General features: G+C 32.6%; 3 protein-coding genes across 5 annotated transcripts; 2 read left to right on the plus strand and 1 right to left on the minus strand.

Moving 5' to 3' along the window:
* Positions 1 to 2898: 2898 nt before the first annotated feature.
* Positions 2899 to 5791, plus strand: LOC148566459 (uncharacterized). Its single transcript, XM_088483671.1, has 5 exons — positions 2899 to 2960; positions 3050 to 3164; positions 3244 to 3398; positions 3809 to 3926; positions 5126 to 5791. Exons 1-5 carry the CDS (start codon positions 2899 to 2901, stop codon positions 5789 to 5791), a joined length of 1116 nt encoding a protein of 371 aa, XP_088339797.1.
* Positions 5792 to 7069: 1278 nt separating this feature from the next.
* LOC107635791 (uncharacterized) lies at positions 7070 to 7933 on the plus strand. Its single transcript, XM_016339356.1, has one exon. It carries the CDS (start codon positions 7070 to 7072, stop codon positions 7931 to 7933), a length of 864 nt encoding a protein of 287 aa, XP_016194842.1.
* A 2273-nt stretch (positions 7934 to 10206) lies between these two features.
* RAD50 (DNA repair-recombination protein (RAD50)) lies at positions 10207 to 24778 on the minus strand. Of its 3 annotated transcripts, none has more exons than XM_016341389.3 (27): positions 24474 to 24778; positions 24292 to 24378; positions 23977 to 24144; positions 23520 to 23695; positions 22879 to 22993; positions 22227 to 22455; positions 21895 to 22073; positions 21640 to 21810; positions 21047 to 21151; positions 20870 to 20977; positions 20571 to 20782; positions 20377 to 20469; positions 19291 to 19418; positions 16782 to 16896; positions 16535 to 16664; positions 16199 to 16408; positions 15855 to 16063; positions 15257 to 15458; positions 14590 to 14759; positions 14186 to 14510; positions 13906 to 14031; positions 13772 to 13824; positions 11874 to 12024; positions 11716 to 11778; positions 11199 to 11332; positions 10980 to 11108; positions 10207 to 10770 (listed from the first exon to the last, which is right to left on the minus strand). In XM_016341389.3, exons 1-27 carry the CDS (start codon positions 24594 to 24596, stop codon positions 10731 to 10733), a joined length of 3951 nt encoding a protein of 1316 aa, XP_016196875.1. In that variant the 5' UTR covers positions 24597 to 24778; the 3' UTR covers positions 10207 to 10730. The 3 variants fall into 3 exon arrangements, with proteins under 3 accessions (XP_016196875.1, XP_088340055.1, XP_088340054.1); XM_088483929.1 differs by having other exon boundaries at positions 23096 to 23695; positions 24474 to 24749; XM_088483928.1 differs by having other exon boundaries at positions 23072 to 23695; positions 24474 to 24749.
* Between the last annotated feature and the right edge of the window lie 1381 nt (positions 24779 to 26159).

A 26159-nucleotide genomic window follows, 5' to 3' on the forward strand; every position in this document is an offset into this window, starting at 1 on the left:
TACTCGAAAATCTACCTCTTCTTAGTTGCTATAAAAGCCTAAGAGGTGTGGACGTGTGGTCCTACAATCTTACCATACGTACTTGTTAGAATTTATGTTTGCTCTTATTTTTTTCACTAGAGAAAAAATGGTTAAGCAATATGATTTGTTGGAGATGATTGCACCGCCAAAAGAATATTGGAAGATTCATGTCAGAGTAATCAAACTTTGGTCTTTACCGAGATTCAAAGACCCCAAATCTATTAACTCCATTGAAATGGTGTTGATGGATGAGCAGGTACTTCTAATTTTATTCATACACATAATTGTTTCTCTGTTTTCATACACTTATTCCCATATTTGTATGATCCTCACCTCATAATTGTCATAATTTCAACCTCAACAATTTTTGTTTTTTTGGGACTATTCATTAAAAAACAGAACAAGAACAAAGCCCAGCTCTATGTTTTTCTGCAAAAAAACATAAGCTTTTCATCATAAAAAAAAAAGATTCTACAGTCAAAAACAGATTTAATATATAGCTCATGTTGTATTCGGCCAATAAAGAGAGGGATTGGAAAACTTTTAGCAAGATTTTCATAAACAGTTATATAAAATTATAAATTTTAGCTTGCAAAGACATGCACTAATGCCAAGATACATAATCACTAAATAATGCAGATTGGATATAAGAGTTTATGCCGACCAAAAACAACAAAATTTGAGTCGCTATTGCTTTCACATCCTAAAAAAGCATAATGTATATCTTTGATAAGAAATAATAAGCACATCACAACAAAATTGAGAATAAGATTATTCCTTACTTCTTTGTTTATTATTCTCATCTTGAAGACTTAAATTTCCTCCTCCCGTATGGGTGACAACTAACAAGAGAGGCTTGTATTAGAAAAGTTTGTGCCAAGCATCTCCAAGTAGTGTTGACTGTTGGAACCAAGCAATATAGCCTCCACTGATTTAACGTTCAAAATTTTAGACTAAATCAATCACATTAAACAAAGATGAATATGGAGGGGAAAAAAGAGAAAAAAAAAATAATAAGAGCATGACTAACGCATATGCATGATTGTCGTTAATCTTAATCCTCTTCTACATAAGACTTAATTCTCATGCATGATTGTCATCACAAATGTTTTCTTTTTAATACCTATGGTTAAAAAAATAAATCAAAAGTTTTCTCAATCTGTTTTTTATATGAGTTGCGTGAAAAAAAAAAGTCAAGTACAAAAATTTTATACTCAAGTAAAAGTCACTAAACAATAAAATTATTCGTTTTAAATTAAATATTTTAATTATTGTGTTAATATATAATTAAATTTTTGTGTAAAATATGATGATAGTATACATTAAAGTATTAAATATTTGAATCCATTATATGTATATTCTTCCTTTTGGGTGAATATAAATCCGTTAGTTAATACTTAATACTTAATATTTTGGAATTAAATTATTTTTTTAATTTATTCAATTATTTTTGTTGAAAGAAATATTTTATATAAAATTTATTTGTTTATTTAGTTGGACTTTATTGGTACTGTGTGTAGAAAGTAAATAATAAAATATTTTATTTTGTGAAAAATAGGAACAACTATGCATGCTTATATAGGTAAAGATTTTATATCTGTGATCAAATCATTGATATCGGAGGGAGTTGCGTATGTTTTTACATACTTTGGAGTTAGCAACAACTGTGGGTTGTACCGCACAACACCACATCATTTTCGATTATTTTTTCAAAAAAGAACTATTGTCTTACCCTCTTTCTGTGATGCAATACCATTATATAGTATTAAGTTGATCCCTTTTAGAAAAATTATGGAATACTCTCTTCAACATCCTTTTTTGGTTGGTAAGCGTATGACTTATGGCAAGTACATAAGTTTTTTTTTATGACAAAATATCACTAAGACGGGTGATTTGTGCACAATCTTCTGTTTGATATTTATTTTAGACGTTGCTGGAGTTATGACCGGTGTAGAGAGTGAGAGAAAATATGTGAAGAATGACAAACTTATTGACATATTGGTCATTCATATTGAGAATGATAGATGCATTTTTTCGATGCCTTTACTCAACACTTAATATGTTTATATAAGCAATTTTTTATTTTCTAAATAATTAACATTTTCTCTGTAGTTTAAAGCTTAATATTGCTGTTCTTGGAGAGATGGTGGAATGGATCAAGGGTCTTGTGACAGCGGGTGAGCAACAGCTATTGGTAGTTATTTTTAATTGTAAGGATTTGACCACTATCGAATGGTTATATCTTATTGTAGTTATTTTTACTCATTATTGGGATGCGATTCAATAGGTATTTTTAGTTTTAAAATTTTATGGTGTGATGTTATATATAATAGTAATTTTTTTTTTGTTTTTAAATTTTAGAGTGTGATACTATATGTCGTGGAAGCAAAATTATAAGTACTATGTTTTGTGTTTTAATACTTTTGATCATGTGGAATTACAAGTGTAATTATAGAAAACAGTAATAACAATTCAGGCAAATGGCTGGCGTTCTAGAAATTAAAATTTGAAGCGATAAAAATTATTATTATATACACGTGGATAAATTGTATCACCAGTTTTTTATTTTTTTAATTGTAAATTCTATGTTGAATTACTCAACAATTAATTAATCAATATATAATTTCAAGCTATATTTTTGTTATTATATAATATTTTTTATTATTTTATATTTACAATAAATATTTTTTGTATAGCTCATTGCTAAAATAAAAAATTTTACTAATTAATTAGGTTCACAGTAGATTATAGTTATTTTTTTAAATCTAAGGACACTTTTGGTTATTTTTCATTCGATAATTTTTCTGTCATGTATAATTGTACAACTCATTTAAGCAATGATTATTGTACATAGGTAGCAATATTTTACAGAACATTATGTATGGTACCAAGCTCTTGATAAATTCAGATGTTCCTGAGGCTGTGAAGCTTCGAAAAAGGTATTGTACCAATATTGTGAATTATTTATAGTTGTGCATATTGACTGTATTTTTATGGCGTTGTGATTGATAAGTAGCGTGTACTATAGAGAGATCTCGCAGTACTTGTCTGTGCTTTTTGGCAAACTGGCGTATGTTAATGAAGATGAAGTTTTATATTCCACTGAGAGAAAGACAATAAAGGAGTTACGTGCGGCTGCGGATGTGAGTGCCTTATAAAAAACTACTTTTTTATGTTTGGTTCATTGTTTGTTTTTTTTACTTTCAAACTGTTTCTATGTAGGTTGGATTCTATGTTGTTCTGGCCACTATTCTTGATGTTGAACCCGTTCTAAGTTGGTGGTATAAATCTTGTGTTTGCAGCGTGAAGGCAAAAGCTAATACGGATACATACTTCTGCGATGGTTGTAATAAGGACGTGAATAATGTGGTTGATAGGTACGACTCTAATTGGACTTATTTGTGCAATCTTTTCATAAAAATGCAATATAGTTATGTAATTGATTATGTCTCTTTTTAATTTATTTAGCAATATCTAGCTTAATACCAACAATTAGTATACAATAAGAGAACAATTTATTAAAAATAAAACTGCTTTGATTGATGGAAATATTGTCTATCCACAAAAAAAAATGGCAAAATGAGATAGAATACATAGAAAAAATTTATATACCTACAACAATTTTATACTAAAGTCTCCTCTGCTAGACTAAAATCTATAAAACTGATAAGCCTAAAAAAATTGTGTTTGAACATTTAAATTATGTTGAATATAATTTTTATGATTTTATTGTAACTAAAGGGTGACAGGCCAAGTGTCAATTGATGTTTTTAAATAAAAAAAGCAGGTATAAGTTGAATTTGTTGGTTTTTTATGGTACTGCTACAACAACTTTTGTTGTGTTCGATAAGGAGGCCGCAACTCTGTTCGGACGGACCTGTACTGAGATGGTGAAAGAGTTGAATGTATGTGGTTTCTGCTATTGAAACCATTTGAATGGTTATGATGATTCAATGCCGGATGTGAATATAGAAGATAATTTCATACCATCCTCAGAAACTTTAGACGGTATGTAAAAATTTTATCTGTATGTTTATTTGCATCTTTGTGTACATCATGGACTAAATTGTATCGGTATGACAACTGAGTATCTAAAGAGAGTTCATTCGCCAGATGTGTGGGATATAGAAAATTCTATTTATCAATGTCAACACTGTATAGATGTGGTCTGAAGAAAGGCTTGCTAAATTCAAACAGTCGCCCTAACCAAAATTTTCATTATGTTGTACGGAAGGAAAAATCGAGCTTCCTCTACATTCTGTGCCTCCTGATAAGCTCATTCAGCTTCATACTAGAGGAGATCAAAAAAGTATTAATTTTCTAAAAAATATAAGGGCATTTAATTCAATGTTTTGTTTTACATCAATGGCCAGAAAAATTGACTGTGGGGTGAACAATGGGACTGCTCCTCTAATTTTTAAGCCTGGGGTCAAAACTACCATAGCATTGGTAGCTTACTTCCTCCAGATAGTCTGCGACCAACATTTGCCCAGCTATATATCTATGACACAGAAAATGAGATTGATAATCGGATAAGCACACTTCGGTAATTTTCATGCAAGCAGTCAAACATTTTAGTTATTTTTTATCTGTGAGAGAAAATAACATAAAATTTATTGTGTTTTTTTTTTTTTTTTGTGTAGTTCGAATGAAGCTATAAATGAGCGGGATAAGAAAAGTGTGGCAATATCAAGAAACATGCTAGACAAATATAATAGTTTGACAAAGAATTTTTGCTATGCAAGAGCTAGGTACTAACAGAAAAATTGCACAAACATAAAGCTTAAGTTGATTAGTAAAAGGACTACAGATGGCAGGACATACAACTTGCCATATGCATCTGAAGTGGCTGCATTGATTGTTGACGATGTTGAACAACTAAGCAAAGATAGAGATATTATTATAGAGAGTCAAACTAGAAAGCTCCAACAGATTGATATTTTTCACCCATCTTATTTAGCCTTGCAATATCCATTGTTGTTTCCGTATGGGGAGGATGGATTTTGTTTGGGTATTGCAACATCAGATTCTATCTCCGCTAGGCCTACAAAGAAAAACAAAATAATCACTTTGCAACAATTCTTTGCTTTTCAACTACGTACAGAAAAGGACGGATGAATCTCCGTTAATTCTGAGATCAAAGAGATTATTCCAACAGTTTCTAGTAGATGCCTACACAATGGTGAAATCAGAGAGGTTAAAATTCTTTAGGTGTAAACAATCACAGTTGAGGGTTGATAAATACAAACATATAACACTAGATGACATAAACAAACATACAACAGCTGAGATTCCTGATGAAAATGAAAGGCCAAATCTACATGGAGCTGTTCAAAATTACATGGTACATGGTCCATGTGGTCTATACAACAACAATTCACCTTGCATGAAGAATGGATCCTGTTCAAAGTTTTATCCCAAAGAGTTTAGACAGCAAACACTCATTGATGAAACCAGATTTCCCAAATATACGCGTACTGATAACGGTCGAACAGAGAAGAAAAGAGAATGTGTACTAGACAATAAGTTTATTGTTCCTTATAATCCAGAATTGTTGCTCAAGTTTGGGTGCCACATAAATGTAGAATACACATGCCAAACAAGTTCTATTAAGTATCTGTTTAAGTATGTACACAAGGGCAATGACCATGTAACAACTACCCTATACAACGCTGGTGATCCGTTAGAAGCCACACAAGTTGTTGACGAAATTAGGAATCACTACAATTATAGGTACATTTTGGTATGTGAGGCGGTTTGGTTTATTTAGATACGAAATCCAAGAGAAAGAACTATTTGTGATTAGACTTCCATTCCATTTGGAGGATGAGCAACCTATGGTTTATAGTGAAACTTCTAATGTGAATGATATCGACGAAAGAGCAATATCTCAAGTCCATGTTTTTGGGATGGATGGCGACGAACATGTCATATCCCTATGCTCGAAGTCTGACTTATGCTGAGTTTCCAACCAAGTTTGTTTGGAAGGACAATGCTTCAAAGTGGTTTCCTCAAAAGCAAGGCTTCGCAATTGGAAGGTTGACTCATGTACCTACAGGTAATGATGAGTTTATATTCAATTTTGATCTTATTTATCTGACCATTTAAATTTAAAATCTTAATAGCATGTACCCTACGTCCATTTTATTCGATTTATCTACACTAAAAAACAAATGTTCAAATAACTTTCAGCAGTTATAATCTGTAGATTATACAATTTTAGAATTGTTCTATATTTTTTAGAAAAATTAATCTTATGCGGATGTGTAGCTACATAACAATTGAAATCGCGTAGCCTAATCCATTTAGCAATTTAAAAGTGGGATTTTAACCAAGTTTTTTGCAGCAAATACCGAAAAATATTACCAACGACTTCTCTTAAATACTCAAAGAGGATGTATAAATTTTTGAGATATAAGAACAGTAGGAGGAACAATTTATGCTACATATAGAGATGCATGCTTCGTCCTTGGACTCTTGCAAGATGACAGAGAATTCATGGATGCAATTAAGGAAGCAAGCTCGTGGGCCTCAGGATCATATGTTAGAAGGTTATTTGTCATTCTTTTAACATCCAACAATATCTCAAGACCAGAATATGTCTGGAATAGATGTTGGCATGAACTCTCAAATGATATTTTGTATCGACAGAGAACTGTGATGAACATGAGAGGTAAGTTTTTATAATTGCAATTATAAAAGTTCTTCATTATTGATCATTTTTAGTTTGGTTGAATTTTTACAGTATCGTATAATATGCAGAGTTAACCATGTCAGATGATGAGATTAATCAGTTGTGCTTAATGGATATAGACAAGATCTTACATTCCTATGGTAAAACCTTGAAAGACTAACCTCCTATGCCTTTAGCAACTGAAGTTGATAGTTCTTTGTTAACCGAAAAGGTTATCAGGGAAGAGCTAAACTTTAACAGGGATGATTTAAAGAAAAATGCCTCAAACATGTTAGCCATCGCAACACCTGAGCAGAAATATGCATTCGATAAAATTGTTACAGCTGTGTATTGTAATGAAAGGGTTTTTTCTTTATGTATGATCATGGGGGTACTGGAAAAACATTTCTCTGGAACCTTATGTCTGCTGAGATTCGCTCAAGGGGTGATATTGTGTTGAACATTGCTTCAAGTGGTATTGCATATTTACTTCTTTCCGATGGAAGAATGGCACACTCAAGGTTCAAAATACCGCTGAATATAATTGAGGATTCTATATGTAACATCAAACCTGGTTCCTCTCAAGCAATGCTGTTGTTGAAAGCCAAACTTATAATTTGGGATGAGACTCCAATGGTTAGTAGGTACTACTATGAAGCACTTGATAAATGCTTAGGTAATTTCATGAGGTTTTCTCTAACATATAACAAAGATTTGCCCTTTGGAGGAAAAGTGGTTGTACTAAGTGGAGACTTAAGACAAATTCTTCCTGTCATTTCACGAGGATCGAGACAAGATATCATTCATTCAACCGTGAATTCATCTTACCTTTGGAAGTTTTGTCAGGTGCTCAAACTAACAAAAAACATGAGACTCTCTATAGGGACAACTGTTTCAGATCAAGATGAGACAGAGCAATTTAGTGAGTGGTTATTGAAAGTTTGTGATGGTCTAATATGTGACAATATGAATGGTGAATCTGAGATATGTCTTCCAGGAGATATTGTTATTTCTTCTTCGGACCAGCCATTTGATGATTTAGTTCATTTTTCTTATCCAAATATTTTGGATAACATGTCCTCAAAGGATTTTTTCAAAGAAAGAACTATACTAGCTCCCACGCTGGACATCGTTAAAGAGGTCAACAACCATTTGATGGCTATCATTCCTGAAGGGAAAATTTATATCTTAGTTCAGATTCGATTTGTATGGATGAAGGGAATATGGAGAGTCAACTAGATCTCTATGGTCTTGAATTACTGAATAGCATAAATTGCTCTAGTTTGCCTCCACATAAATTAATACTCAAAGTTGGTGTTCCGATGATGTTACTGAGGAATATTGACCAATCTAGTGGTCTTTGTAATGGTACAATGCTAAAAGTTAGGAAGCTTGAAAATCATGTCATAGAATGTGAAGTCTTAACGGGTAACAATGTTGGTCATATTGCTTTGATTCCAACAATGAATATGGTACCAACAAATGAAACCGTCCTAGTTAGATTCTAACGAAGACAGTTTCCCATAATAGTATCATTTGCCATGACAATTAATAAGTCTCATGGACAAACTTTATCTCATATTGGATTGTACTTGCCCAAACCAGTTTTTACACATGGCCAACTATATGTGGCACTTTCAAGAGTTAAGAGTAAGAGAGGTTTAAAAGTTTTACTTATGAATCTTATAGAATTGTCTACAAATTCAATCATCAACGTTGTTTATAAAAAAGTCTTTGAAAAAATAAAATTCTAATATAAATATTTTAATTTTATTTTAAATTCTGTATCAATGTATAATTATTGTACTTAAAAAAAGTGTAAAATAATTATTACTCACTATTTTTAAGTTAAACTTTGATTTTGATAATAATTTTATAAATTTCTTAACATAATAATTATTTTGTATTTTTTTTTAATATCCAAACATATAAATTTTTTTATTTTTATAAATTTTTTCGTGCTGAGCACAAGTTCATACACTAGTTATCCCTTAAAGATACTGATCTCTATTTTTGTTTGAAGGAATAAATTAATTAAATTCATCTCTAAAAGATAAAGAACCTAATCATATTAGTCCTTATCATCTCTTTAGCTACGATGACTATCGCTAATTGATGCGGTTCTTCATTAACTGTCAACATGGCAGCCACTTAGTATTACCTTTCTAGTTTCTATTACCGACAAGATAAGAGTGTGTTTTGTTTGTATTTTTATTTTTTTTTTGTTTTTGTTTTTAATACTTTTTTGTTTTTTGAATTGTGAAGAAAAAAATGAAAACAGTAAAAATAATAAAATTTTATTTTCTATTTTTACTTCTTATTTTCACTTTTATCTTCACAAAATTTAGAAAATAAAAACAAAAAAATAAATACGTAAACCAAACGTACTCTAAATTTGTTAGATCAATTTAAATTAGTTTCTGAATAAATCCTAATGTTATTATCAATCACCGGCTCACAAAGTATACAAAAATCTATTAGTAATTGCATATAAACTTAAGGTATTTATGCATTTTGTTAAGTATTCTATCATGCCCCTTTTTTTTTTAAGAGTAAACTATTAAAATGGTATCCGAAAATTTAGATGGTCAAGGAAAAAAATTTCAAAAAACGCTAAGAATAAATAAGCACCCAAAAGAATTTAAAATGTGACAAAAAAATTAGATATTACATATATAAAATCAATTTTAGAAATCAAATTTTGATGTAATTTTTTACAATTATTATTGAAAAAATAAGATCTTTTCATCTTTAAATTTAGTAATTTTTTATCGAGTAATTTTTTTAAAAAAAATTTATTGTGAATGAACTTTTTTTAAATAAAAAATCTAAAGATCAAATTTTATTCCAAATTTTTTTGTGCACCTTTTTAAATATTTATTCAAATATTATCACAAAAATTTAAATCAAATAAATAAATTATTTACTAGATATAAAAAAAATTTATTACTTCTAAAAAATATAACATTTATTGGCTTTTTTGTTGTATTTTTAAACTATTCAAGGTATGATTTGTCAATACCGGTCTTTCAAAAATTTTCAGTGTGCGACTGACTTTCAAATGGTGAAAACTCAGGTACAGTCAACTTCACGTAAAGTTGATAATTGAAAGCCGTTAAATAATTTGATAGATTTGACTAAATTTTCATTTAACGGCTCTCAACTATCAACTTCATATGAAGTCGACTACATCTATATTTCCACCCTTTCAAATACCATTTTGATACCTTAATGTCGGGTGGCAATAAAAAATTCACCCTTTGACAAGATTATACCACTCAAATGTTGGCAACCCTCAACGGGACAAGAATTGTTAACCACAATAATAGGTTGAAGTCTAGAGAAGTGTTAGTTATAAGAGTTGAGTTGGTTACTAGAGCAAAACCAGCAAGGACAGCTGCAAGTTTATTACAGCTGTTATAACTAACTTGAGCATGAAAGGACTATTCTACCCTTTGGACTAGCTTACACAGCAAACTATCCTTCTCCATATGTATAAGCACAGATTAGTGCTAAACGAACCAATAATTCACATTACACATTTTTGAGCTTTCTCTCTGAAACTATTCTTATTACAAAGGTTTTGGGTTCAAAGGGAGTGCACTGCGCCTATCTAGTCCTTCCTAGCTTGCATAGAATTTCACAAGATATATGTGGTGCGCCAACCACCCCCCCCCCCCCCCAAAAAAAAAAAACCCAAAAAAGGTGCTAACCTAATACCAAACACATGTAGAACCTTCATGATCAATCATTTTCTTATATACAGGCCTGATTTCAAAATTCCAGCAATAATGAAAAGCTTATGAACAAAATTCAAATGTTATAGAAAGTAGTCAAAGATTAACAAAATTAGTATACAAATTTTAACCAACGAAGCGTGCTTAAATTACCACCCATCTAGAGCATCTTATAACTTGATCAAGTTACAGCATAAATGTATGAAGTCTTGGGGCTCCGGTTCTTCAGATCCTCATTTTCTCCGATGTGGTCAGACAAGAATTCTCGAAGGAGTAACTAACTAAATATAGTCTTCTCTTCAGTCAAATATCTCCTGGCATTCAATTATACTGTGCTGACTGAAAACGTAAGATAGAAAGCTGTTAATAAGCAGAGACAGTAGTAACATGGGGAAGTAATCTTGCACAAAAATCTTGTCATGTATAAATTTTCACCACTGATGGTAAAAAGATTTACATTAGTAGTGACAAGGTCATAAAAATTTCACCCGAAGGATCCACATATAATCAAATGAATTTGAAATAAATGCTGGTACGGCTATCCTTACAGATCATCTTTTGAGACTCGATAATATTTCTCTGCATGCTGGCGCTGACCAATCAGTTGAGCAAAACGCTCATCATGAGTAATTACGATTAGCTGAAAATTTTCCTGGCCTTTCCTGTCTTCCATGATCCTGCATGTTAAGAAGATAAAAGGCAGGAAAGTGAAAAAAAACTTGACAATAACTAACTGCTAGCCTGTGAACTAGGAGATCTATTCACACCTTAGGAGAGCAGCAGCCAGACTTTCAGCATTGGGGCCATCCAAATTTGTGGTTGGCTCGTCCAGTGCCAATATTCCACAATTGAGGCAAAAAGTTTCAGCTAACGCCAAGCGAATGATAAGAGATGCAAGGACCTGTAACCTCGAAATTTAGTCAAGCTTGTTTTTAAAAGATTATAATGTACGAATTAGGATCAACTGATACCAATGTCAATTTAAGCAAAGTTACACTGCTACTGTTGAATTATACTCACCTATCATAAAGATCTTTCGTGTTAAATTTTGTAAAAAAATGAACATCTATTCTAACAATTCATATTCATGGATGTTAAAAACTTCTATATTACTGTCAATTTGATCTATAAAAAAGTAATCAAATGATTTTAGATTGATATAAAATTTTATATTTATAATCTACAATATATAAGCTTCTAATCCAACAGTAGGCAATGTGATTTGATCTTAACTCTCTCAATATATATATATACACACTAAACCTCAACATAGTAATAACAGACCTTCTGGCCCGCACTACATCTTCCTCTCATTTCTAGCTCGGCATCACCAGTCTGCATGAGAACCTGTATGGAATGTGGAAGAAGCAATATTCTAGGAATCGATGAGAATATTACACAGCTTTTGAAGGGACCAGTGATTGAATACACAGATGACAAACCTTGTAACTGTAGGAACGGGTCCCAGCACCTTCAGAATCTGAATGAATACTAATGTAGTCTATATCCTGTCCTCTATAGGTTTGTTGCCACAATTCCCTTATAATTTTGTTGATTTCTTCCATTTTCATTGAGTGGAAGCGCATCAATGCTCTGAAATGGAACACAAGGAAAATTAAATGTTGATTAAAATATAAGGCACATATATCTAATTTTGTTGAGGGTTAAATATCAATATGATCACTTGACTACACCAATCAAGAGCAGAGAATAACGATTCTATGTCAGGCATGATAATCAGCTATTTAGCTTGCAATAAGAACAAACACTAAAAGTGAGTACACCAATCAAATGAACTCTGAAGAGAAATGCATTTCCTTGCTCTAACATAGTTGTACTTTCAGTTCTACTAGTTCTGATCTAAGATAGTTTGATATCGAGTCCCCCTAATTTAAGTTGGAACAATGTGATTCTCTGTTCAAATTGATGCAATTAAGTCCCCTATTAGCCAGATCAACACTGGTGCCTTTTAACTGATCTAGCCGTTTGATTGACTCTACCAAATTCAAAAATGTCATTTACAATGCTACACCAGCAAAGAAAAAGATATCATCTTTGATCAGGGAAAGGGACTTCATGGCAGCTTCAACTTGAATACTAAAGGCATGACATTTCCACAAATAAAACTTATGCCATCAAAGTCCGACGTTATTAGTGCTAACGGGACCTAAGGCCCTGTTTGGTTCATGTCTATGTCCACGAGAGACATGGACACGGTGGCACGTGTACACCGTTTGTTTGCTGAGACAAAATTTTAATGGACACAGTTACACAAAGATGCACATAAAAGACGTGTATTTAGTGTATCTCGTTCAAGATATGACACTAAGACAGAACCCATGAGACACATTTTTCCAATTCTATCCCTGATTACTTTTTAAAATTCCAATCTTGTCATTTATCCTAATCCTCATAACTCTCCTCTCCTCCTTTTGTCAGTTCCTTCAACCTTCCTCCCTCCCTTCTACCACTGCCTTCTCCTTCCACCATTGTCGCCGCCACCACTACCGGCGTTGCCACTGCCTCCTTCCTTTGTCCGCTTCTCTCTCTCTCTACCCCCCACCCCCTTCGCCGCTGCCGTCTCCCTCAATGTTGTGTCGTCGTGTCTCCGGCTGCCTCTCTTCCTCCTTTGCTCGCGCGTGCCGACGCCTCCCTCACCTTGCCTCCAGATCTATATTCACCGCTGCCCTCTTCACTCGTCGTCCACTACGTCGCCCTCCGCAATCACCGTCGTCATGTTGCTGCTGCCCTCTTTGTTTGTCATCCACAGTTTCAGCAAACCCTTACCCTCCTTCTCAGATCTTCTTTTGTTAGATCTGTTTCTGTTTACTTTTTTTAATTATTCCAATTTTTTTTAATTTGAATTCTGTAACTGATATTTGAATTAGAGTTGTTAATTTTAATTATTTGAGATAAGATTGAAAATTAGAAATGATGATAGTGGTGGCAATGGAAATCAGAGGTGGTGGTGGTGGTGATGGGATTGAGGTTGTTTTAGTTTGGGAGCAAAAATTGACTTTTGAATTAAATAGATGTGTCTTGTCCATTATCACCAAACATGTTATAAAATTTGTGTATCTTTGTGTTCATGTGTCTCTGTGTTTGTGTCTATGTCTCTATTTTTTTTAGACAGTAACCAAACACAGCCTAAAGTGCAGTTCAGCAGTTCAGCTTTCAATCTCTCCAGGTCGGTAAGATAATCCATAGGATCTAACAAACAAAATATACAACATATACCTGAGAATGCATATAGCCTATAAAGAGGTTTCCATAGCCATGACTAGTACATACAAAATTGATGGATCCGGTAGTAACTTCTATTGAATTCTAAGAAACTCACTTATCAAGTGCATTGTAGTATCTGTCCAGGTCCTTGTTCGCCATTTCAGTTGTCTGTGATGAAGATTTAAACTGTTAGCCATTTCAGAAGAAGTCTTGAAGTAGAAAGTGTACAAGTATGACAGTAGATTACACCTTAAGCTGTATAAGTTGATCAAAGTATCGCTTATCTATGTCCTTGTATTGAGACTGCTTAAGATCAATCTTATTTTTGGAAATATTGCTTTGGTAAACAGACATTGTTCCATGGTACCTGTTTAACTGTCATCGAGACACCAGTTGACAACAAAAATTAACGAAGAAAAATGGTGTCAATTTAATATTAGTAGGTAGATGGTAAAATGTCCAATCACTGTGTGGCTAAACTATTAATGTATTGCATGCTTAGAGATATGATTCATAGATTTGAGAATACCTCTGAAAGAAGCGTCTCTCTCTCCTTTGATAATTTCTGTAGTTCACTTTCAATTGCGGACACACCACCAACCTTCAATATACTTTCTTCGAGTGTTTCAATTTCACGTCCTAGCTCATCTACTTCAGCCTTTGTTTTCCGGTAATTTAAGTGGTCCTCGATATTTCTTTTTATATTATCTTGATCTCGCAACAAATCTTTGCTTTTGTTAATATCAGCTAAAATTGCTTGCTTCCTAGCATCACAACTTTTAAGTTCAGACTCTGATAGAGATTTCTTTTCCTGCAGTTCCTTTAACCTGTCCCCTTTCTTTAAATCTGAGTACCTGGACAAACAAAAGTTGCGTTAAAGAAAAGTAGACTATAATAAACCTAGAAAAACACTTTCAAGCTGACAAAACTTACTCTCTAATTTTAGAAGTCATTTTAAAAAGTGATTCAGCTTCTTGCTGATAAATTCTCTTTTGTTCAACAAGGTACTGATAATCACGATTAAGTCTAACTTGCAGTTCATCATGGTCAGCAAGTAATTTATCTCTCTCCTTGGATAAGGGTCGAAGAGCTTCTGCTAAATGCTGCAAACAGATTGAGTGGAATGAGAGAGAGACAGATACTTCATTGTTTAAAAATGAATAACCAAAGGTAATCAATTATTAAGCCTTGACAAGAAAAATTAAAAAAAGGCTTCTGACTTTTGTTCCCCTGGAAATAAACCAAATAAAGCATACTGCAACAAATGATAAACTAAAACAACTCTATTAGTCATTATTCAGATTGGGTATTTTGAAAAAGAGAAACATTTCTTTTGATAAAAAGACATTTCTTTAGTGTAATTGAACACAAATCCAAGTATTCAACATGCACAATTGGATGAAAAATTCAATTAGCCAAAAAATAGTTAGAATAAAACTCAATAATCCATGTTATATGTAAGAGAATGAATCATTTTACTGAAATTCTTTTGTAAGTGTTTTGTGAGTGAAAGATACTCAAATATATGCACTAAAAGGGTCATTTACATGCCTATAACTTAAAACTAAGTATCCATCAATGTCATGGATAAGTAGACAACCTTTTCATCAAGATCAACATTGGTCTTTTCTTCAGTCAGACGTGCTAATTCTTCTTCTACCCTTTTAGCATCTTGCAATGTGTTAGCTGCTTTGACTTTCTCCTCCCTAAGAGTGTGCCACCTAATTTGAATACTTGATAGATCATTCTCTGCATATCTCTGTTCTTCCCTCAGCTTCTCCAATTCAGCATGTAAATTGTCCCTATTAACCAAAATATGCATGGATATTGTTGTGATAGGAAACTGAGAAAGAGGATATGAAAGAAAGACTGAATATTTTATTGGATAAATAATGAATTTCATTAAGATAGGGAGAAGGATTATGCAAAAAAAAGAAAGACAACGAATATATATTGATATTAGTATAATATGATGTGATGTGGTATCTTACAAGATGAACACCTATGCCTATTTATAATAATAGGAAAATCCCAAATCCTATCTAATAAGGAAACAATCATAGAATAAATAGAAAACATAAAACTAATCCCAGAGATATTATATGACAGAAATACCATAAGATATAACTTAGTTAATAGGTTTAGACAACAAAATTGACCATGTTTGTAAAAAGTAGTAATTAACTTAAATCATTTACTTTGTTCCCTGCAATGATTTAAGCTCCAATTGAATTTCTTCCATAGTCCTCACTCCTTGTCCCCGAAAATCAAGCTTATATTCTAAATCCTCTACTTGCTTCTGCAAAGCAATAGTTTCTTGAAAATGCCGGTCAGCGTTTTCAATATGTTGCATCAATGCTTTGGCCACATCTCTGTCACTCTGTATTTGTGCTAAAACACCTAACATCTGAAACAAAATTTCGGAAGTTATAATGTTAAATAAGATAGAACAAGTTAACAACACAGATAACACTAAATGAAACATTAAAACTAAACCAGAATCTTACGCAAGAAACTATTCCAAATTAATTAAGATAGTTACATCATCCAGTTCCTGAGATTTGCAATCCAGCTCCTCATTAATTTGCTGAAGTTTACTTTCAGCATCAGGGATTGTCTCCTCGTTAAGTTTGACATATTCTTCATAAACTACACGAAGGATGTCCAACTGCTGATAGTTAGAGTCTGCAATTGCAGACTCCTCAGCAAGAGCTTTAATAACTTTAGCTGAATTAGCAACCCTTGATCTTTGCTGTCATTATTTTAAAATGAAATATAAACAGAGAAAAAGAAGCAGTGAAATCAAAACCATATGAAGTGCCTGGTCAAAGCCAATAGATAAACTAGTACATTACAATAGGCTGTGAACTTTACAAACCTTCTTCACAAACTCGTCTTCTTCTTCTGCAGAGAAGGCGCGGTCACAGCAAGGGCAAGCATGCTTAGTTCTGGCTTCCTTTGCAAAATGATCAAGTGAGTTTTGGATACCTTCATTACCTTTATACTTGCTGCAGGAAATAACCAGATAAATTATCAGTACGTTTGGAGCAGTCAAAACAGTGACAACACAAACAGTTCAATGCTGTCAAAAAGAAGACTGTGTAAGTGGTTTGACGTAAAATAACCTTATTGTGAAATCTCTCTTCTCCTTAAAAGACTCTAACATTTTGGGATAAGAATCAACACAAGACCACTGAGGATCCAAAGACTGAAGCTCGGTTTCAATACGTCTCTTTTTTGCTGCATGAAAATATTTTTAATGTAAGGGTGCATAACATTGTATTCAGTAATTCTGCATGCTGGAAGTAACGAACAAACTAGAAAATTGAAGGAGTAGAAACATAAAGAAATGCAAATATAAGCTGTTTCCAATATCAGTAATATAAAAGCCATAAAAATGCAAAATTACAAAATGCCAATTTCATTCTCTTGCATGTTCTTATCATATAAAAAAATTATAAATGATATTCAGAATCATGTGGTTCAGTGCTTTTAAATTAAAAATACCAATTTCATTCTCTTACATTCGATTATCATGTAAAAAAATTATAAATGATATTCAGAATCATGTGGCTCAGACGCTCAGTGCTTTTAAATTATGGCGTGGCAGTTTTTGGGATAACCACCATCCTAAGCATGTGGCGCTGCGGAAATGGCATAGGGTAAATGGCCGCATTGGCAGTGGCACTATGGCGGTCCGATACAAGTATGGCATAAATGGTGGGGGTTTTGAAATTTTATTTAAACTGAGGGTCTTTTGGTTATTTTGATGACAACCCTAACATTTATAAAAAAAACCTCCTCTGGCTCTCGTATTCTGCTTCTTGCCCTCTCAATCTATCATTCACCCCCCCTCTCTGATGCTTGAGGAAGACTGAAGACGTTGTGACTTGTGATGCCAACAGCATCACCGCTGTTCTACGGAGGAAGACCACGACAACGAAGCAACAGAGCCACACAATATTGAGGATGATGGCATCATGACCCACAGAGGAAGACAATGACGTTGAACATTGTTCGTGAATCTACTTCTCTAAGCTGCTTCATTTATTTCTTTATATTTTGAACCCTTAAGTTTTTGCTTTTCCATTCTAATCCCTTTTTTCTATTCTCACCCCTTAATTTTTTTATTTTCTATTCTAAACCCTCAACTTGCTTCTACTGCTGCTTAGTTTATTATTAATATTAATGGCATTATTTATGTCAAATTGATATTAGTTTTAATCTTTAATATTGATTGTTATAATATGGATAAATAGTTTCATATTATTATTAACAAAGTATTAGTAGCTAGTGGTTTAGATATAATTCCCTTCTATCTTTTAGTACTTTTATTTATATTTTGTAGATTATTTCAGTATCTATCTGTATACAATTTTTATATATTTTTTAATGTATCTGCCATTTCCACCCTTTGCCACACCATCCGCTATAACCTCAGGGCGGTGTTTTACTCTTCTGCCATGAGCCACCATCCACCACCAAAAACTAGATGTGGCTTTCACACCCCTGCTGAACCAATATACAAATTCCTTACTATTTTATAATGCAACAGAGGCAAAGGAATGTAGAGACCACAACAGTAAACTTAAAATAATAATCATTTCTAATTTCTGTTAAAATATCAACCAGATAAACATATACTACCTACTAAACATTTTTAGAATAACGGATGCAGAACTCAACACTGATTTCACATCCTCACTTAAAATGTCATGAAATCATCTTTCCCAAAAACTTGTGTTTCTAGTAGAAGCACATGAATATTTTTGTATCTATACTACAATGGGCTCATTTATTAATGCTTTTGGTAAGATAAAAAGCAAAATTAAGAAAAAGCAGAAATTTGCTGTGTTTGGATGCAGACACAAATGTGCTTTTTTTTTAAATCAAAAGTAATCAAGTTGTTTGGATGTAATAAATGTAAGTTTTTTTCCTTTATTAAAGAACAATCAGGGGCATAAATATTCACTTTTGGAGAAATACTTTTAGATTGAAAGTCATACATTGTACTACAAAAATTAAAAAATGCATACTTATTTTAATTAATAAAATTAAAAAATTAACAAAAATAATTAATACAATATATAATTAATAATATAAAAATAACCTAAGGAATGAAACTATATTTATATTTAAACAAAATAACAAGGATAGCAAATTAGAGTTTACTATGTGTACTAACTTTGGTTACATAAAAAACATTATTTACCTTTTACTAAACCAACTACATGACAGAAATATAGTTTTTATTATTTAAGATTCTAATAAAAATTTTACATATTTATTGTATTATCGTAAATAATATTTAAGATAAAAAAATGAAAATGTGCAATATTAGAAAAGTAAAATAACAACCAATGAGTATTATTGATTTTCTAGGAAGAGTTTTTTCTCTTCTACTGCTTCTACTTTTTGGGAGAAGCTGCTTCCTATATGCTTGTTAAAAAAAAGCAGAAACGCTACTTATTTTTAGCTTATGTTTTTTTTTTTAAATCACAAATAAACCCAAAAAAGGTTATATAAAAATATGTAACTGATTTTCCTATAAAAGAAATTTATTTCAAGGAAAAAAGTTATAATAATGGAGCTAATGTTAATCTATAGTTTATTGGAATGATAGATAGCACTTACATTCCAAATCCTTCTTGTGTTTCTGCAGATTATTTTTAATTTCCGTTTCTTTTGTCTCCAACTTGGTAACTTCCATTTTGACCGCATTGCAACTTGCATTTTGATTATCATATTCACTACCAAGAGTCCTGCACCACAAAATGAATGAATCAAAGGGTATTCAGGATGTACTTAATTGAAGGTTTCGTTTTTTTTTTCTTTTGTGCAGAATGAAATACAACAAAATCATGTGAAACCATAAAATAACAACAAAGACAACTATGGCACTCAGTAGAATATTAGCTTTACTTTATTCTGTTTTTTTTTTAACACAGCAACATCATTACCCCTCCCCCCCCCCCCCCGGCGGGGCCTTTTTGCATTCTGTTCTACTATCAATGTATCAGAAGAAAAAAAATGAAAAATCATATAATAGCTGGCCAATTTGCCTTTCAAAAAACAAAGGAACAAAAGAAAAAATGTAATCAGAAGTAGTGTACACTAACCACGGTTCCCTCTTTCTCTGGTTCGTACATTTTTTCTCTCTCTTCCCTGGTGCCCCTTTTTATACACCTTATCAGTGATATAAACCTCTCTTCTTCCAATTTTTTTTCCGTTCAGTTCACTATGTCTACTTCCAGACAAGCCCCTGATTCTATATTTAGATGGTTTATTTCATCATTTGTTAGTCTAAAGACATGATGAGACAACAGCTTGGTTTTTCTTTTAAGTTTCTAGTTTTTATGTTCTCTGTGTTATGTTTTATGGCCTCTTATGACTTGAACTTGATCTTATGTTTATTTGTTAAATTTGCTACTATATTTGCTGCATCAATTGGATGTCTTATGACTAGAAAATTGCTTATATAGACTAGATTTTATAGTTTATTATATTTGCAATTTTTCTGCATGTTTGTTTGTACATATATATGTATTTTTTAGGTAATCTGCCGTTTCCCGCAACGCCATCCGCAATAAATTTATGGCAGATTTTTGGCTTACCGTCATGAGCCGCCATCCGCAATAAAAAACTACAGGTTTCCAACACTGAAATTTTGCAAATATATATAAGAAAAACACAACAAAAAAAAGGGTTTCCCCAATCAACCTTAATGCTTGAGAAACTTCCTTCATCAGATCCTTATCAGCAGGGACCCTCCCTTTTAGCACCATTTTTATTTTATCCTTTTGGTCATCTACTCTGTAAAGAATACACAGAAGATTACCAACTTCATAATATACAGTTATGAAAACAGAAAGCCAATAATAAGGAAAATTAAATGATACAAAAAATTGATTTACATCTTTCTATGTTTCTTCTTGTGATTCTCCAACTCTGCTTTCTTAAAAGATAGCTTCACTCTGTCCTCTGAATCAGCAACCATGATATCCTTCTCCCGATTGACAGCCTTAATCTTTTGTTCAATACTATATACCTCACTTTGCTTTTGACGTATATTTACTTCAAATTCTCTTTCAGCTAGTTGGTTTGTCTTCCTCTCGACATCTATTCGCTGCAAGCATCACTTCATAAAACTTGCTGGTGTCTAAAATTAAGGTTATGTGCAACTGAACAACATCAAACAACAGGCTAAACTCACCAAATTTCTTTCTCTTTCATCAATGTGAGAAATGTTTACATTGGAAATTTGAAGTTCGAGTGAATCACGCTCATTTTCTTTTTCCTCAATGCGTCTAACAATGCCATTCTGCATATATAACAAAATCTTAATATCATAAAACGAGTTGGCATCTGACCATGCATTTAAATGTCAAACCTTGATCTCTGATTTAGCTTTTTTTTGAGCCTCGGTATTTTTCCATCGGTCATTGGCATTCATGTAGCAGTCCCATGCCATCTTGAGTTTATTATCATTTGCTTTCTGCACAAAAGAATCCAAAAATATAAAATAAGATACTCAATTCACCATAATTTAGAAGCTCCAGGAATATTTTAGAATATCTGATGTTACTGACATATTCAACATTGATGATGTTTTGTAAGTGTTGAAATATTGAAAATGATTTAGAAGTTTTGTCAATCAAGAGAAGCACATCAAACAAAACATCAATTCATTAGTGAATAACTGAACAGACAGAATAAAGTACAAAAAACTAGGATAACATATCCTGCTAACAAAAGCACCAAGGAAAAATACGCATGTCATGCACATAAGCATGCCATTCTCTCTGTACATCCAGCAAAGAAATCCGTTATAATAGTCGCTAGCCAAGTATGACAATGAAGCCCACAAGATCAATTAACTAACCAGCATCAATTATTCTCTAAAATTCTGTCATTTCTATCAAATCATTATCATAAGTACATAAAAGCAAAGATGTAATTAGAGATGGAGGACAGAAAACACACCTTTTTATCTTGGAGGTCCTTCTCAAGATCTAAAGCCCTTGATTTTACACGATTGGTCAGGTTGGTAGCAACCTCATCAGTGAAGGGTGACTCTGGAAGAGGCCCTAAATTATGCTTCGCAAAAAGATTTTTAATACACAAATCACGTTCATTCTTCAAAGACATGTGAGCCTGTAGTTCAAAGTAGAGAAAATTACAATAATGTTCCACACAACTGGATAGCTGTATAAACACAACTTTACATCAATTATTTACTTCAGCTTCAGTTTGAAGCTTGCTGATCTCCCAGATGGAATCATTGATAGTCTGCTTAAGGAAAGAACTTTTAGTGTCAATGTCATTCAAGTCTCTCTCCAATTTGCTTATTTTTGTTTGTAAAAATCCAATCCTTTCTTCAAACTTTGTCTTCCATTCCATCAACTCTTCATCAGTGTCTAATCAATGTAAGAACCAGAAGTATAAAAAAACTTACTGTGAAGTAAACTAGTGGGCGATAGGTAAACAAGCACATAGAAATATAGAATGAAACTAAAACTAGATGAAAACTAAAAGAGAAATGGTAACACATATACAACAATGGTCAGCACCTTCATTATCCTCGGTAAGAGCTGCATATTGTTTCTGTTGTTCCCTAAACAGAGTGCTTCGTTGAGCAGTTTTAGTTGAGATTTGGTCCTGCAGCTTTCGCAAATCTTTCAGTGTTTTCTCTGCATGATGTATTTTATCATCCACATCTTTAATGCTTCCTTCCAACTCCTGTAACTGACATTTTAGAGATTCTGTTTTCTCCTGGTCTTGGGCAATGCTTTCACGAAGCTGTAAGAAGATAAAAGAAAATAGTTATAATCAGATTTTTTTTTCTTTTACTTTTTTGGGAAAAACTGTGGTCTATTTTATATTTATAGTAGTCAAAATGGCAGAACTTCTCTACATTTCTGTTTGAAGACACATGGAAAAGAAGACAACAGCACTGCCTGGAGAGATGAATGCCCTCCAAAAAATAATATGTCGTCGCAGCAACTAAGCAGCACATGAATGCAAGAACTCAGAAGAATTCAAATTGTTTTTTGTGTCTTACATTTATGATCCAAAAAAGTAGGGAGAATAATGCAGTTTATGTCCAAGATCATCAGGAAAAAATTAAAAAAATAAAATAAAATAAAATAAAAAAAGAAAAAGGGAAGACAATTTGCAAATTTTCATCTGCAGAGATGTCAAATTTTAGAAAAGGAAAGTGACCTTATAGGCTGCATCTTTCAATGTTTGAAGATTCTCAAGCTTAAGCTTGAAAGTCTTTATCTCTTGTGCTTGTTCCTTGTGAAGTTTCTTTATAACCTCCAGTGCCTTTGTATATCTGCTCAGTAATATTAATATGTTATCAACTCTAAGTCACAAACACTAGCATTTGCTTGAATTGCTTTATGTAAAGTACCGCATCAGTTTTTGCAAACTCAACCTAACATGGCTCAATAAGGAATGTGTGCGTGTGTGTTTTTTGTCCTTTTTTTTGTGGTCAAGCAGAGCACTCTGCACAGGTAATGGAGTATTATCAGCTATGTGATTTAAACCATAGATGATTGAAAGTTGCTTCATACTTATGATAGTAAGATTCTTCTGAAGCAATTTTACAATGTAGTGACAGCTGATTTCATGTACTACCTACTTGAGCAAGATGGAAGACAACTTGAATTTCATAATGATGAGAAATTTGGTAATTTGGATGGGCAGAATGCATTGACCAAACACAATATGTAAAAGACAAGTTAAACGAATTATACAAAGCTCACAAAAGTTGAAAATCCAAAGTAGATCTGTGATGTGTAACCCTTTTCATACAAAAGATTAATAAAAGAGGAATTGTATAGTAACACAAATGATACCGAGTTGCAGAAAAGATGTCGTCAAACTTTTTCTTCAATGTGGAAGGATCCTGCAGTGGCCAATTCGCTTCATCTTGATGAACAAATATAACATTTTCTAAAATGGCCTTAGAAACACCCATGAGCGCAGGAATTTCCTTATCCATGTCTGCACATCTATAGCTAAGGCAAACTTTCTGACAAAGCAAACCAAGTAAGTCAAGTTAATACGACAAGCAAAAAAAAAGACAATTTGGCAATCACAACTCACAAGCCAGAAGCAAACCCTAGATTCAAACTATATTACGTTAACAAAGTAAACCAAAACACTTAGTCTCTCATTCATTGGATTAAACAAACACTTTCATTACTCTTTCCAATTTCCTATACTAATTATAAAAGCAACATATTGCCTTTGTATTGTTTCCGCATCTCAACATCTTGTGGTTGAAGTTGAAGAGTAAAGTTGACAATGTACCTCCCCATTATGAGGATTAATAGTTTGAAGTACACTCTCAATTGCCTTGTATTCCATCTTCGACGCCTTTTGTGTGAGCTGAAAGGACCTTATGCAAACCACGTCTTTTCCCGCTGCTGTCTTAAATCGGAGCTTAATCTGGCCCTTCGTTTCAGTTTCACCAGCAACCTTCCAAAACAAGTTCCAAAATACTAATCAATTAGTAGTAGCCATAGCAGTATCCTTATGTTTTGTAAAATATAACATGAGTGAACTTAACATGATCCTAAATCCCTAAAGTGATAAGTATACTACAACAAGTCTTAAGAGAGGAACCTTGGGGTCATGAATGAAGCTGTGACCAGACCTTGCATTAGGAGGCAACTCGCCGGTGCAAGAAAGCTTCAAGCACTCGATGATTGTCTGCATAAACCGAATGAAAATGGCGTATTATTGTGAGGAGTTAGGGTTATGAAAAAGAAGAAGAGAAGAGAAAAGGGAGGGAATGAAAATCGTACGGTTTTTCCAGCACCGTTGGGGCCAACGATTAGGGTTAAGGGTCTGAAGAAGGTGATGACATTCTTGTTCTCTGGGTCGAAGCTCCGAATGCCTTTGATGAGCATCTTATCAACGGTACTCATGTTTTCTTCCTTTCTTTGTGGGTGCTGTGTGTTAAGTGAAAGTAACAAAGTAAGACGAAGAGAGGGGGGAAATGGCGGGAGAGGAGTTCCCCCAAGTGATGATGATGACTGAGAAGAAATGAATTTGTGTGTGCTGCTCCCGTCACTCAAAACAAAAGCAAAGTAATAAGTAATAGGTAGCATTTGACGGAGATTAAGAGATAGAATCAGTATTTTATTTGGTATAAAATGTGATATAGAAATTAAAACAAAAATGAAATTCTAATTTAATTTGTACAAAGGTAAAATTGAAATTAATTAATTAAATAAGAGTATTTTAGGTATAAAATGTTATTAAAATTTTCGTCTCCATTTTTAAAAATTTTAGTCAAATGTTTCCCTACTTTTTGGAAGTACTGAAATACTGAAATTTTAGAGATGGAGACAGAAATTTTAGTACCAGTCTCTGAACTAACAAATATGATACTGAGTATCACTCTCACAATCTCTATCTCAGTACCTCAAAACAAACGCTACTAAGGTTCGGAAAGCGGTAGGACTTCGAACCGTTCTCGCAACGAATCCATAGGTTCAATCATTTCATGGACTGATTTTTTGGCGAGTGAATACTACACCCGACTCCTGACAATTATCTCGAAAAGACTATGACACTCTCAAAAAAAATACTCAATTCGGTCTTTAGTCTTTTTTTTTGGACTGATTAGTCCTTATACAAAAAAATAATATTGACTTTTTTTTAGCATAGAAGCTTTATTGTCTTTTTGAGGGTTTAGGGTTTAGGGTTTGTAAATATTTTAGATTTATTTAAAACGCAAGAATAAAAGTATAATAATCTAAAAGCTTTTAATTAAATAAATGAATAATTTTTTGTAGTTTAGGAAGAGAAAAAAAATCGATAGACTAGGATTTACGTTTTAGACTTTAGGTTTTAGGATTTATGATTTAAGATATATGATTTAGGCTGCAAATGTTAATTATGTGGGGTTTAGTAATTAGTTGTGTTAGGATTATTGTTTAGGGTTTAAATTCAAGGATTTATAGTTTATTAGTTAAGTTTTATGGTGAGGGTTTAGTGTTTAGGGGGTTTGGTTTAGGATATAGGGTAGAAGGTTGGGGAATATAGAAAGGTTTAGTGTTTAGAGTTAGGACTTGTGCGTAAGAATTTATAATTTACTGTTTAAAATTTATGGTTTAGTGGTTTAGATTTAAAATTTACGGTGGATGTAATTGGTTTTTGAAATAATATAAAATGAATCAAATTATTATAAATTTAAACATTTTGAATTTAAAACTTAAATAGATATAAGTTAAATGAATGATATATTTTAATTTGATAACAACAAACTTTTACTCATCTTAAAAGTTTTTGAATCGGAAAATTTTAAATAACTTTAGTGATTTTATTTTTATATTTTTAATTTAAATATTTTATTTTTTGATAAATACATGCAGTGAAATAAGAAATTCAAACCTAAAAAATTATTGTGTGAGAGATATTTATATTTTGTCTATTTTCAAAATATTTAGAAGTTGAATGAAAATTTGGATCCAAATATTTTGAGA

The sequence above is a fragment of the Arachis ipaensis genome, chromosome B4 (assembly GCF_059453495.1).
Source record: "Arachis ipaensis isolate K30076 ecotype BB chromosome B4, ASM5945349v1, whole genome shotgun sequence".
Classification (NCBI taxonomy): Eukaryota; Viridiplantae; Streptophyta; class Magnoliopsida; order Fabales; family Fabaceae; genus Arachis; species Arachis ipaensis.

Excerpts from the sequence above, each read along its gene's own strand:
- LOC107635791 (XM_016339356.1), top strand. The coding sequence starts at position 7,070 with ATGTATGATCATGGGGGTACTGGAAAAACATTTCTCTGGAACCTTATG.
- LOC148566459 (XM_088483671.1), top strand. The coding sequence starts at position 2,899 with ATGTATGGTACCAAGCTCTTGATAAATTCAGATGTTCCTGAGGCTGTG. Across the intron at positions 3,165-3,243 it reads AGTTACGTGCGGCTGCGGAT|GTTGGATTCTATGTTGTTCT; the intron begins GTGAGTGCCTTA and ends GTTTCTATGTAG. Across the intron at positions 3,399-3,808 it reads GTGAATAATGTGGTTGATAG|GTATAAGTTGAATTTGTTGG; the intron begins GTACGACTCTAA and ends TAAAAAAAGCAG.
- RAD50 (XM_016341389.3), bottom strand. The coding sequence starts at position 24,596 with ATGAGTACCGTTGATAAGATGCTCATCAAAGGCATTCGGAGCTTCGAC. Across the intron at positions 16,897-19,290 it reads ACACAAGAAGGATTTGGAAT|CAAAAAAGAGACGTATTGAA; the intron begins GTAAGTGCTATC and ends ATTTTCATGCAG. Across the intron at positions 12,025-13,771 it reads TACTACAATGCACTTGATAA|AGCATTGATGCGCTTCCACT; the intron begins GTGAGTTTCTTA and ends GTTCCATTTCAG.